At 33.2% G+C, this 14,681-nt stretch overlaps 1 protein-coding gene across 1 annotated transcript in view; it reads left to right on the top strand.

The window, feature by feature from the left end:
- TMEM232 (transmembrane protein 232) overlaps positions 1 to 14,681 on the top strand; it is a 160,228-nt gene that overhangs the window by 55,514 nt on the left and 90,033 nt on the right. The window contains exon 12 of the mRNA XM_023533626.1: positions 13,784 to 13,962. Coding sequence (XP_023389394.1) covers positions 13,784 to 13,962 — 179 coding nt within the window. The remainder of the gene's footprint in view (positions 1 to 13,783; positions 13,963 to 14,681) is intronic.

Genomic DNA, 14,681 nt, shown 5'->3' with positions numbered 1-14,681 from the left:
TAGGAAGGTTGAATATGCTCAAGTGCCTGAATAAATTCTTATTTGAAACAAATATTTTGCGACATTGTCCTTAGAAAAGACAACTGAGCTGAAAAAATATGGAGGTGATAAAAATTTATTTATTTAAACACAGAATTTTCACCTGCTCCCTGTTGAAATTCTGACTTTGGGTCACAGAGGATAATAATAGTTAACATTTATTGAGTTTTTACTGTGTCAGGCATTATTCTAGGCACTAATTTGCATCACCTAACTCATTAATCATTACACTGTAGATATTTATATTATCCTCATTTTATAGATGATTAAACTGAAGCACTAAGATTTTCTTTGTCAAAGGCAATATAGTTTGTCAATGGTACATCTGCAATTTAACCTAGGCAGTCTGGCTTCGGAGTCCATACTAATAACTAACTCGCGAGGCTGAACTAACTAGGTGAGTTGACCTATTGAATGAGATTAAAAAAAAAAAAAAATTGTCCATTGGCATGTTGAAGAATGTGAAAAAAATGACCGAGGAATTCTCTCATAGTCATTATCCTACAGTACTGTTTATAAAAGCATTTTCATAGACTTTGTATAATGTGGGGTCTTTATTTCCAATGTAAATTCCTGGGCTTTGTTCTAGTACTTTGGAAAAAAATCCTAAAAGTGGAGTCTATGAATCTGTATTGTTAAACCACTTCTGACACTATAGTTTGAGAGAACCTAGCCTATGAATTTAGCTGTTAAACAAGATGGTAAAATGTTGTCCCCATCATAGAGGAAAATACTCCTCTTACTGGATGTTGCAGACCCTTATTCATCCACGAAGTTAGTATTCATATCGGATAATTTACATAAAATTTTACAAAGAGGGAAATACAGCTTTATGTTGTGTACTATATTCTAAATGCCATCTTTTGTGTTCCTACTTTGTTTTTCAGAGTGGTAAAATGATGGATTTTTAATAAGCTCAATTATCTGGAATCTGTGGTGTGAAAATAAAACTTGGAAATGGTATATTTTATGAGAAACCAACAGACACTAATTTAGTATGTCTCCTACAAGCAACAGATAATGAATGATAGAAGCAAAAATATAGAATAGTAAAAATCTTGGTGATCATGTAGTTTTCATCCAATGCATAAATCTCTTTCAGACCATTTGCAAATAGTTAAGTAATATTTTGCTTAAAAGTCAACACAGATATACAGAACTCCCTATCTCCTAAAATAGGCCATTGTACCTTGAACACTGTGAAAGATTCTTCCTTATATTAAAATGAAATCTATTTTTTCCATTGCTCCCAAATTTTGCCTTAAGCTTTGCCTCTTGGAAGTGCTTAAAAATTGTATTGATGTGATTCATTATAACCTGAATCTTTGTAGGATCACTGATTGATTTTCCACATAGGGAAAATTATTTTGTCTGGGTTTTCTGTATGCATGATTGTTGATAATAATCACCAGTTTTACAAGACCACAAAAAATTGATAGCTCCAAAAAGTAGTAGCATCTCTGCAGGCCTTGTCGACATGATTACTAGAGAGGATAGATCTGTCTTTTTAGAAAATGATATAAAGAACCTAGAGCTACTGATTTATTTAGTTGAAAATGTTTTTTTTCCTCAAAATTTTACCCTTTAAGTAAGTAGATTTTTTTCATGAGAGTGAAAGAACCAGTTCTGGAATCACATGGCTCTGTATTTTAATTCAGTCACTTGTATCTCGGAATCCTATGTCAAATTATTTAATCTCGCTGATATGATTTCTTTAACTGAAAATTATCATAAGAATGCTATTCATATCACAGGACTTTTTGTGAGAAAAAAACTATGGAAACATATAAACATTTGCCATAGTACTTTATACACAGTAAAAGTCCAATAAGCGTCAATAGATATTAATATGGTTATTAATGTAGTAATGTTGGTATAATGAGAAAACATCAGTGAGGAAGAATTTGTATCCAGTGGATCCTATTTTATTTACATATAAAGATATGAAACTGAAAAACATTTAAAGATGGTATCAATAGCCTTTTGATGAACAAGTTAGTGTTCTTATCGATCATTTTTATATAAAGTCTTTAATATAAAGAAATACTTCAAATTATAATTTTGTGAAGACAGTGTTATAGGAAACTAAGGTAATGACTTCTGTGAAGACAATTTCCTGGTGATCTGATTCGATATGGGAGAAGAGCTTGAAGAATCTAGAGGAATTAATGGCTGCTTAGACTGTGACTTTTTCATTCTGAGATTTTGTTTCAGACAAGATTTTTATAAAGTCAGATGTCTATTAATTTTGGAGTGAGTTCTGTGGCCAATGACTGAAATGCTGAGTTTGGTGTTTTTGATTGAATAGAAATTTCTCTATATGCTTAAAAATACAACTATGCATTTAACATTTGGTTGAAACTCAAGGTGTCTGACTTGTATTATGCCCTCTATGGAGGACCATCTTACACACTTGCCACTGTATGCTGAATTGTTTTCCCCTAAATTTCATATGTTGAAACCATAACTCCCAAACTGACTATATGTAGAGATAGGGCCTACAAGGAGGTAAAGAAGTGATGACAGTAGAGCCCTGAGAGGATAGAATCAGTGTCCTTATAAGAAAAGATACCAGAGAGCTCACTCTCTACACCGTGGGAGAAGGCAGCCATCTAAAATTCAGAAGACAGCTCTCCCCATAAACAAAATCAGCTGATCTGGAACAGCCTAGCCTCCAGAACATTGAGAAAAATAGATAAATTTCTGTTGTTTAAGACATCCAGTCTATGCCATTTTGTTATGGTGGCCCAAGCAGACTAACAAGTGGTATTGAGCGTAGGAAGGTTGAATATGCTCAAGTGCCTGAATAAATTCTTATTTGAAACAAATATTTTGCGACATTGTCCTTAGAAAAGACAACTGAGCTGAAAAAATATGGAGGTGATAAAAATTTATTTATTTAAACACAGAATTTTCACCTGCTCCCTGTTGAAATTCTGACTTTGGGTCACAGAGGATAATAATAGTTAACATTTATTGAGTTTTTACTGTGTCAGGCATTATTCTAGGCACTAATTTGCATCACCTAACTCATTAATCATTACACTGTAGATATTTATATTATCCTCATTTTATAGATGATTAAACTGAAGCACTAAGATTTTCTTTGTCAAAGGCAATATAGTTTGTCAATGGTACATCTGCAATTTAACCTAGGCAGTCTGGCTTCGGAGTCCATACTAATAACTAACTCGCGAGGCTGAACTAACTAGGTGAGTTGACCTATTGAATGAGATTAAAAAAAAAAAAAAATTGTCCATTGGCATGTTGAAGAATGTGAAAAAAATGACCGAGGAATTCTCTCATAGTCATTATCCTACAGTACTGTTTATAAAAGCATTTTCATAGACTTTGTATAATGTGGGGTCTTTATTTCCAATGTAAATTCCTGGGCTTTGTTCTAGTACTTTGGAAAAAAATCCTAAAAGTGGAGTCTATGAATCTGTATTGTTAAACCACTTCTGACACTATAGTTTGAGAGAACCTAGCCTATGAATTTAGCTGTTAAACAAGATGGTAAAATGTTGTCCCCATCATAGAGGAAAATACTCCTCTTACTGGATGTTGCAGACCCTTATTCATCCACGAAGTTAGTATTCATATCGGATAATTTACATAAAATTTTACAAAGAGGGAAATACAGCTTTATGTTGTGTACTATATTCTAAATGCCATCTTTTGTGTTCCTACTTTGTTTTTCAGAGTGGTAAAATGATGGATTTTTAATAAGCTCAATTATCTGGAATCTGTGGTGTGAAAATAAAACTTGGAAATGGTATATTTTATGAGAAACCAACAGACACTAATTTAGTATGTCTCCTACAAGCAACAGATAATGAATGATAGAAGCAAAAATATAGAATAGTAAAAATCTTGGTGATCATGTAGTTTTCATCCAATGCATAAATCTCTTTCAGACCATTTGCAAATAGTTAAGTAATATTTTGCTTAAAAGTCAACACAGATATACAGAACTCCCTATCTCCTAAAATAGGCCATTGTACCTTGAACACTGTGAAAGATTCTTCCTTATATTAAAATGAAATCTATTTTTTCCATTGCTCCCAAATTTTGCCTTAAGCTTTGCCTCTTGGAAGTGATCAAAAAAAAGTCTTCCATTTCCCACATGTAAGCCTTTTACATATTTGAAGATATTGCATTGGTTCTTTTTCTTCACTTCTCCACTCTGCCATCATCTCCCATCTCTTCGCTTACTGCCAAGTTCTTATGGTAACTTTTTTACTATATGAAAAACATTTTCAATATGGTTTATAATTAACTTTTTAAGTTTGGTGGACGGTGTAGTATTGCTAACTTTGTAATGATTTATTTCAGTGTTATATTATGATGTGAAGACACATGTGACCCAAGTATTTTTCCATTTATCGTTGTGTATGAATAGAAAAATCAATATGATATTCTTCTTTCATTCTATTTTTGAGAATAATTTTCTTAAACTGGTTCTACAAGGATAGTAGTGAATGAAGTATATGCAGAGTTGTAAAATAACTTTTAAATGCTTCATTTTATTCATTTGTACTTAGAAAAAAAACATTAGCACAGAGTAATAACTGCTTTTTGAAAAGTAAGAGAAAGTTAATTAGAAACTTAGAATCAATTAAAACTTTTAATAGTACTCTATTAAATCTTCAGTGCACCTTTTACCTTGATAAAGTTTATTCAGAAAAAATATTCAGTAATAAGATTTTATTTATTATACATGGAAAACATTTAACTCTTAAAAACTCATGTACATGTTAGAGGAAGAATTCAGGCAATCCTCATAATTCATAATTCTGTGTGTTGACAAATCTAAAAGTATAGTCACCTCAATAAATTTAATTAAAAAATTAAAGTATAGTACTGATTATACTCTGTATGCATAAAGAAGTTAACCAAATGTATCTGTCTTTCTTTTTTTAAAAGTTACTTTATTTTATTATGGAAAGAGCATTTAACATGAGATCTACCCTCTTAAAAATTTAAGTGTACAATATGTTATCGTTGATTATGGGTACAATGTTGTACAACAGATTTATAGAACTTAATTCATCTTGCTTGACTAAAACTTTATGCTCATCGGTTAGTAACTCCCTAATTCACCTCTCTCTCAGCTCCTGAAAACCACAATTCCTCTCTTTGATTTTATGCATATGACTATTTTAGAGACCTCATATAAGTAAGAGCATGCAATATTGGTCTTTCTGTGACTGATCTATTTTGTTTAGCATATGTCCTCAAAATTCATCTATATTGTCACATATGACACATTTCTCTGCATTTTAAAGACTGAATAGTATTCCATTCTAGTTATGTACCACATTTGCTTTATCCACTCATCTCTTGATGGACATTTAGGTTGTTTCCACACCTTAGTTATGTGAACATAGGAGTATTAATACCTCCTCAAGATCCGGATTTCAATTCTTTTGGATATATAGGCAGAAGTGGGATTGCTGGATCATATTTCTAACTTTTGGTAGAATCTCCAAACTGTTTTATATAGCAGCTGCACCATTTTACATTCCTACCAACAATGTATAAGGGTTCCAGTTTCTCCCCATCTTTGCCAGCACCTGTTGCCTTTACTTTACTTTTCTTTTTTTTTTTACTTTTTTTTTCTCTTTTCTTTTGCTTTTCTTTTCTTTTTTCTTTTATGGATAATGACCATCCTGACAGGGGTAAGGTAATATCTCATTGTGGTTTTGATGTGTATTTCTCTGATGATTTGTAACATTGAGCATTTTTTTCTTCATATACCTGTTGGCCATTTGTACATCTATTCAAGCCCTTAGTTCTCCTGACCTTGGTAAACATCTTTCTAAGGGTTATTTTCAATTCTCTGTCAGGTAAATCATACAATTCCATTTCATTAGGGCCTATTCCTGGAGACTTATCTCGTTCTTTTGTTTGGAACATCTTTGCCTAATTGTTCAGTGAAGAGGTATATTCCCAGGAATCAGTGTTTTCCTTTGATCCTTAATGGAGTTTTGATTGTCTTTATGTGATGAACATACTTATTAATTTCATTATCATGTAAAAATTATCAGAAATTCTGCAAGTCTTTCAAATGTAATTAAATTTTTCTAAAATGTAGTGGTGTTCAGGTATTTGAGAAAGGTTGTTATGTAAATTAATGAGAATATCCATTAAGTGTAGCTTCTGATATCAATTCATTTGGTAAAGATTTCTATATTTAGGATATTTTAGGCTGCAAGTCTCAATAGACCCAAATCAAAATAGCTTTTATCTTAAGAAAAATGTATGATCTCATGTAAGAATTCTAGGTGAACTAATGGTATTGGATTAAAAAATCAAACTCACATAAATCGGATACCTTCCTAATATTGAGATTTACTAATAATTTTAATGATGATGGCAACCAAGAACCTCAGACAAAGCACTGAGAGATGATGATGGACATAAAAGAAAGCTCCTTAGGTTCTTTGTTTTCACATTAGACATGATCATTCCGGTTCAGAATTATCGATGAAGAATTTAAGTTAGATTGGGTCGGTTATTACCTCACACAGCAGGGTAAGCATTTAAGATATTAAATATCTCTATTTTACTCTTCTGGAGAGTTTTAAATGTCACATAATTTTCTCCTGGGTGCCATCCCTCATCAAATCTGCAGATTTCAGGTTTATTTATAGTAATCCATTAGCCAGGGCTATCCTACTAAGAGCACTCTGTAGACAAAATCTTTTCCCTGCAGTAAATATCGTTAGTCTATTTCCATGAAGATCTTATTGACAAAGAGATTAAACTGAGTCGCATGTCTTTTTTTCTTTTCCGAAGCGTGCCTCCCAATGAAGGAAGTGAATGGATCATGGACCATCCTCTTAACTCAGACCTCCTCATAAGAGATACAGGGTTCAGGGTTGATTAATTCGGTGGTTCAACAACATTATTGAGGATCCATGTTCTTTCCATCTTTCTGCACTACCCTTTTTGGGTAATAGCTGAATAGATGTTCTTACACTATTTCTCTCATGGTGTCAAGATGGTTATAGTACACAAAAGAAGATAAAAGGGGAATATTTTACTCATGCTTCTTGTGTTTAATAGCAGCTATTTCGATAATATAATTCACATACCATAAATTCATCATTTTAAATATAGAATTGGTGTTTTTTTTAGTATATTCACAGTCATGCCACCATTACAAGTAACTAATTTTTAAACACATCACCCCCAAAAGAAATCCCATTTTCACTGTATTTTTATTAAATTTATACCTAAGTAATTTATCCTTTTTGATGCTATTTTAAGGGAAATTGCTTTCATAATTTTGTTTTCTAATTGTTCATTTCTAATTGCTAGTATCTAGCAATATAATAGGTTTTTTGTATATTGATATTGTATCATACAAACTTCCTGAAGTTATTTATTAGTTCTAATAGATTTTTTGTGGATTTACTGAGGTTTTCTATATGCAAAATCATGTCATTTGTAAAAAGAAATAGTTGCACTTCTTTCCAATTTGGATGCCTTTTATTTCTTTCATAATTGTCTTTACTAGAACCTTTAGTACAAAGATGAATAGAAGTGGTGAAAGCAGACATCCTTATCTTTTTCCTGATCTTAGAGGAGAATATTTACTGTTCCATCATTAAGTAAGAGAATAGTTGTGGATTTTTCACTGATGGCTTTTATCCATTTGAGGAAATTTCCCTCTATTACTAGTTTCCTGAGTGTTTTATCAAGAAAGGGTGTTGACTTTTGTCAAATACTGTTCTGTACTTATTGACATGATCAAGTAATTTCTGCATAAATTACTGCATACCTCCCAAGCTCATGCAATCACCACTTTGCTTCTAGATGTCTGCAAAAGGCTAAAAATCGCCCTGATTCCCTTATATTCCTTAGAATCCATTTTATATCAAGAAGCCCAAAAGAGTTTTAAAAACATAGTGTGGGGCAGATCCCATCCTTATTTTAATGCTCTGTTAGGTTTTCATTACACCAAGAATAAAATCTAAATTCTTTTCCATGGTCTTGGCCATATCAATGTGCCTCTGCAAAGAGCATGCCTACTGATATCATCTCGTCCTACGAACCCCCAGGTACTCAGTCTATTCTGTCATTTCTTCTCCTTCTCTAAACTATCAAGATATTCTAGGTCCAGGCTAAAAATAAAAAAGGTATTCTTTTGGGTCCAAAGACTTTTCATTTCCCATCCTCTATGCTGGGAACACTTATCCTCATTTTCTTGGATGGTTAACCTTTTTTCCTTGATCAGATCATGTCCTCATGGAGGTCTTTCTCTCAAACTATCTATAGTCACAGAAGTATTTTCTTCTAGTCATTGCTAGTCACATTAAGATCTTGTATTATTTTTGTAACACTCATTATGAACCGACATTGTTCTGTTTACTTTTTCAGTTATCCGTCTTTTTCCACTAGCATTAAGTGTGCTGAGATCAGTTACATTGTCTTTCTCTTTGGTACATAGAACAGTGGTTGACACATAGCATTGACGCAGTAAATATTTGTTAAATGCCTGGCTTGCCAACTGGTTCTCGTCTGCTGGTTTCTTGGCAGTGATCTAGTTCCATTCACTATACATAGCATTTCATAAAGATAATGTTTTAATCTACATCTGATATTCAAGTTACCTTTCAGTGATACGTTTGATTCTGTAATGTTAAAATAGACTTGTCAAAATTGTAAAGGCTGTACTCATTTATATTCATTCATATAAGTAAAAATATTCATACTGAATATGTAAAATCTAAATATCTAGACTGGCAATTAAAGGCTTCCAAGGAGTTCAAACACTAAAATAAAACTATGAAAAAAGGATCATAATATTGGTTTTCAAAAGCCACAATTGCTTAATAAATTTTCAAGATTTATTAAGAATTTCATTTTCGTTCAGCTTTTTATGCCTTTAGTATACTGCTTGCTTAGCTGCAAAGAGACACATTTTCTCTCAGTATATTTAAAGTGACATCTTTGATAGCTGCCACAGGGTCACTCAAAGCAGAACAGAAGAGTGCCTGATGCTACAGCTTGGTCCCTGGATGAATAGTTTGATAGCAGGCATGCTTCTCAGCAAATGTCGAGATGTGCATACTAGAATGCATTCTACCTTTTATGACAGTTGTAACACAATCCATCTGTCTTTATAGGGATTTTTTTTCTTCATTAACTATCAGTCAATTGAATGCAATGTATTCTTCCTACAAATATTATTCACAAGCAATAGTTCACTGTAGTTTAAATCAACAGGTGAACAGCTTACTTTTAAAATCAATGACATTTTTAAAAGTTTTTGAATTTTGCAAACAGTTCTCAGAACATATTTTATGAGTTCATAACTGGCCTTGTGGAGTCTAAAAACAAACTATATTAGTTCAATGATTCAACTATTGTAGGTTTATGAAATATTGTTCCTCAACAAACTATGGTTTAAAATACATGAAAGAAGGTTGTTTGGCTATACTTTTGTCAATCATTATTTTTAATGTAAAGAATTTGGGAGTTTATAAATAAATTTATAAATTTGTTAAAATCCACAATATGTTTTATTTATATTGCTTTTTTTTATTTATGAGGTTCACAATTCCTCAGTTATTACTTTAAAAACTTGTGTTTCTTTATTTATACTGAGTTCAAGCCTTATTTTTTGCTGCACTCACAAATCCATAATTTCACTTCTGATATTTTACTTGAATTTTAGCTATATTTTTACAAGCTACAGGATACTGAAATTAGATTCCTCTCATGCCCTACCATGCTACACTTTCCAAATAATATTTTTCTCCTTTCTCCCCAAACAGGCTCTTCTTCATAATCACATCTCTGCAAGTGATTTCATTATTGTTTCAGTTTCCTGAGCTTAAAAAACGTATTTTTCCTTTCCACTTCATTCCTTCCTCCTACTCCGTAGCTAAGAAGTCTTATTAGATCTTCTCCACAGTGTCTTAGGTTTGTCCTTTACTCTCTAATCTCCTGCTGTTCATCACAGTAAAGACCTAGATTATCTCATAAAACTCCCATATTAGTTTCCCAGCTTATTGCTTGAATAGACACAACGTTTCATTGAACAGATATAATTATTCTTTTGTTCAGACATCTACTATTTAATCTGACCCCATTTTTCTTGTTATTTTACCTTATTCATTTCTTTTTTTCTAAAGAGATGCATAAATTTGTTAAACTTTTGAAGACATTTAACAATTTATTGAAGTCCAAAAAGTAAATTTTACTATTAACTCTAGAAACCAAAAATTCCCAGGAAGCCAAAGGATTTAGAAAGAATTTCTTACAAAATATGCTAATATTACATTCTTTGTTAGACTGATACTTGGAGTACTCTTGGTATCATTTCTCTCCTGACCCATTGCCTTGATAAATTAGCAGTATCACATGAAATTATGGCTAGATGAGAGATTCGTATTCCTATTTATCTAAATGTAGCAAATAGCATGTTTCCCATTTAATGCTATAGAGTTTTGTTTTGTTTGTTTGCTTGTTTACAATTCTTTTGGAACAATAAGCCTTTAGAGTCCCATTTTCCCACTCAGAGAAGAGCCACTTGAGCCTTTGTCCTAATTCCTATGAATACTTGTCAGGAGTTAAAACACTGGCTGAACCATAGCCACAGGACTCCCTTTATGAATGCATGTGAAAGTGTCTCGGAAGATATTTTACTCTGTTCTGTTCTTTCACATTTCAAATTCACTTGGCTGGTCACCGTTAGACAGGTAAAAATGGGTTCAAAATTTTGGAACTCATAACAATTTTCTCCACAAATAGGTTAAGAACATTATCCATTTCTAATATGAACTCTCCAACTCAGCTCAATTTGAGATGCTCATTATCATCCTCTATCTTCTCTCTTCTTATAGCTACTTCTCTGTTGGGTTTCAGTGGGCCTGTAACTGGAGGCCTAAGTGGGCATGGTTCTTGCCAGGTCCCTGAGCAGATGGGACCACCTCCAGGACCATGGTTGAGCAGGACTATGGCCTGGACATGGACCGCTTCTGGGTCTACAGATCTCCAGCCTGTTACCAGGGGTACAAATGGATTTGGCTTTTACCAGGTCCCTGAGCATACTTCTGCCAGGTCCATGGGTGGGTTTCTGGGTGGACAGAACTGCCTCTGGACCATGGTAGAATGAAACTAGAATCCTGTTTCAGGTCCACAGTCAGTGGGCTTGTTACTAAGGGCACCAATAGGCATGGGGTTCTCCCAGGTCCTGTGGCAGATGGGGCTGGTGGCAGGACTGGGGATAAGCAGGGCTGGAGTTTGCAGGTGTATAGTGGTGCTTCCAGGTCCACAGCTGAGACATGACTAGCTACAGGCCTGACATCTGTGTATGGACCTGCCTTATCAAATTGGCCCTCCTCAGTCTTGGGTTCCACTAGGATTTCCCAACCTTCTCTCTGGATCCCAAGCTTCTCCAAAAGGCACTTTTGTTCGTGGGTGGCTGCCAACTTGTGTTTCTGTAATGGGATGAAGATGGAGGACTTCCTATTCCACTTTCTTGCTGACATCACTCCCTATATATATTTATAAATATTGCAGTACACCAGTTTTAACTAGTAAGGTTTTATGAAAAAAATTCTATTTTCAAAAGACTTGGCTGCTTAACTGTAGCCTCAGAATTGCAGTTTATACTTTCTCTTTTAAAGTATCAACAATCGAATGAGAGGAAGTTGTCCCAAGTTTGGAAGCTGGACCTATGTCTTCCTCCTCCCATTTCTAAAATGTGTACATGCTTTCTCCTCTACTTCCTCTTTCTACCTTCTAGTCTAATATAGTCTACATAGCAGGATTATAATGAAGACTAGAACAAGGGAACTTAGTAGGTACTCCCAAGTATTCTAGTTATAACAATAGTGATTATTATTATTAGCCTGGATTATAAAAATCTAGATTTAATTAGGAAAAGTTAAGGATTGTGACTTTTCAAATTGCGCTTATATCTTTATTCTTGAAGGACATTGATGAGTTCCAATGTCACATGGGTTATCACCAGGATTTGGGTTGAAGTACAATACAGAATTTATTTGGCTTTAAAACTTTTTCATTTCCCCTTGTTTATCTTTTTTAACTTTTTTAGGGTGACATTGGTTAATAAAATTGCATAGGTTTCAAGTGTACAATTCGATAATACATCTGTATATTGCATTCTGTTCAATACCCAAAGTCAAATCTCCTTCTATCACCATATATTTGACCCCCTTTACCCTTATCTATACCCCCTCTTTTCTCTCTGTAACCACTAAACTGTTGTCTGTGTCTATGAGTTTTTTGTTTGTTTGTCTTGTTTGTTTGTTGCTTTCAGTTTTATATCCCACATATGAATGAAATCATACCATTCTCTACTTTTTTTGTCTGACTTATTTTGCTTAGCATGATAATCTCGAGACCTATTCATGTTATCATAAATGGCAGTATTTCATCTTCTCTTATGACTGAGTACTATTCCATTGTATATATGTATCACATCTTTATCCAATGATCTATCAAAGGGCATTTTGGTTGTTTCCATGTCTTGGCCACCATGATTAATGCTATAATGAACATCAGGGTGCATATATCTTTATAGATGTTTCCAAATTTGGGGGATAGATACCTACCTAGTAGAGGGGTTGTTGGGTTATATGGTAACTCTATTCTTAATTTTTTGAGGAACTTCCATACTGTTTTCCATAGTGGATGCAAATCAAAACCACATGAGATACTATCTTACACCAGTAAGAATGGCTATTATCAACAGACAAGTAATAACAAGTGTTGGAGAGATTGTGGAGGAAAAGGAACCCTCTTACACTGCTGGTGGGAATGTAAATTGTTCCATTTCCCTTTCTGAACCTTCTCTTCCTCTTGTTCTCTTACCTGCTTCACACACACTCAGTACTCTCATGTTGCTCTTTGGCTAACTTAAAGTTCATATCCCCTTTGAGAGCTGTATCATTTCATTCTCCAAATTTATTTATCCCCTCAATACCTAAATTAGAATTCTCTTTTTCTGAATAGTACTGCATAGCAATATACCGTCTAGGTAAGAAATAATTAAGATAAAGAATAAAGAGAAACTTCTTCCTTTTTTCTGTGAGGGAACTGAATATTTTAAAAGTGGAACTGGATAATTTATATAAATTGCTAATTGGTATATAAGTTTTAGAAGTATCATGGACTACTTTTTCTCTCTTCTGGATTCTTTACTCCCTTTCTCCTATTTCAATTGATTTATGTCTGTATTATTTAAAAAGAAAAAAAAATTCCAGCCTATAATTACATTGGAAAATTTTGTATGTTTCTCACATTATTTTCAAAGATTTATTCTTGGTCAAATGCTATGTTTCATAGAGCTATACCATTTTTATAACAGCCAGTGATTTTTCTCCTGTTTCCCTGATTTATTATAAAAATCCGCCATGGTAGTCTAAGTCTTCAATATTGCCTTGAACAAACTCCTCTTTACTTGAATTCCAAAGATTTGTTTTTAGTACATAATTTAAAGTTTACCTGTTTAACTTTTAAATTATGAGGTATAATAATAGTTAAGTGTAGTTCATCTTTTCATATGGTTAAAAATTTTAAAATAATCTGTGATCTTTTAAAATTAAAGGAGTAAAAGCAGTGAAGGGTAAAAAATAATTCAAAATTCAGAATTGCAGACTTTAAAATATTAGTAAAATCAAGTTTCTTCTTTTTCACAAAACCATATGGTAGTAGGACAAATAAAAAGATATTTTCTCAAAGAATATTTCTTTTAAAACAGGTGATCAAGTGATATGGATTGGATACTATGGCTTAGTGTATAACCTGGTGAAAATGTCATGGGAACTTCGGGGCGATGAGGAACAAGATGGACTGGGAAACCTTATATGGCAAACATTACGGAAAACAAAGGATCATGAGAAAGACAGTCGGATCCATAATGCAGTAAATATAGCTCAGGTAAGACAAAACACCGGGCAATAAATTTGTACTTCTATCACCAGGAAGCGTTAGTCCATTCTAAGGAGAAAGGAATGTCCACATTCAGCGAGTATCACTGACTCACAGTTGAGAACACGATTTTTAAAATTTAATGCTGACCTATTTTTAGTTATGGATAAGAGGGTGGGCAGTCTTCTGATTAAACAGCTTGAAGAGAGGAGTTGATTTTTGGGAAGAGTAATTGTTCTGTTTTGGGCTTGTGCCTTTGAGAAGCAGTTATAAGTATGCTGACCATGCATTCCAATTTGCAAAGGTTAGCCTGGGTCTGTGTCTAATTTTTCAGTTTCCTCATTAGTAGTGAATTAATTCACTCTCAAAAGAGTTTCCGTTTGGATAATAAATTATTTAGTTTTCTTATTTATATTTATGTTTTTCTTTTCAGCATTAGACAATATAAATTGCAAATCTGGACTCGCTAATACTAAAATTTTTTCTTTAAAGTTAAAAAAACAAGTTCTTGTTCTAGCTCTATTTGAATGACTATATACATATATATTTCTTCACATTAAAAGAAAATTATTATGAAATTAGCTATCGTTTTTTCATAAAATACAAATGTGATTTTCTGGTGATGCATTTTCCATATGGCATCTTATATTTCAAAACTCCACCAAACAGTTTTTTCTTCTCTATATCTTATTTTGAGCCAGGGTAATTTGTTTATTATCCTAAAATAC

Source organism: Pteropus vampyrus, unplaced genomic scaffold, assembly GCF_000151845.1.
Source record: "Pteropus vampyrus isolate Shadow unplaced genomic scaffold, Pvam_2.0 Scaffold106, whole genome shotgun sequence".
Classification (NCBI taxonomy): Eukaryota; Metazoa; Chordata; class Mammalia; order Chiroptera; family Pteropodidae; genus Pteropus; species Pteropus vampyrus.
This window is presented reverse-complemented; position numbering and strand designations above follow the sequence as displayed.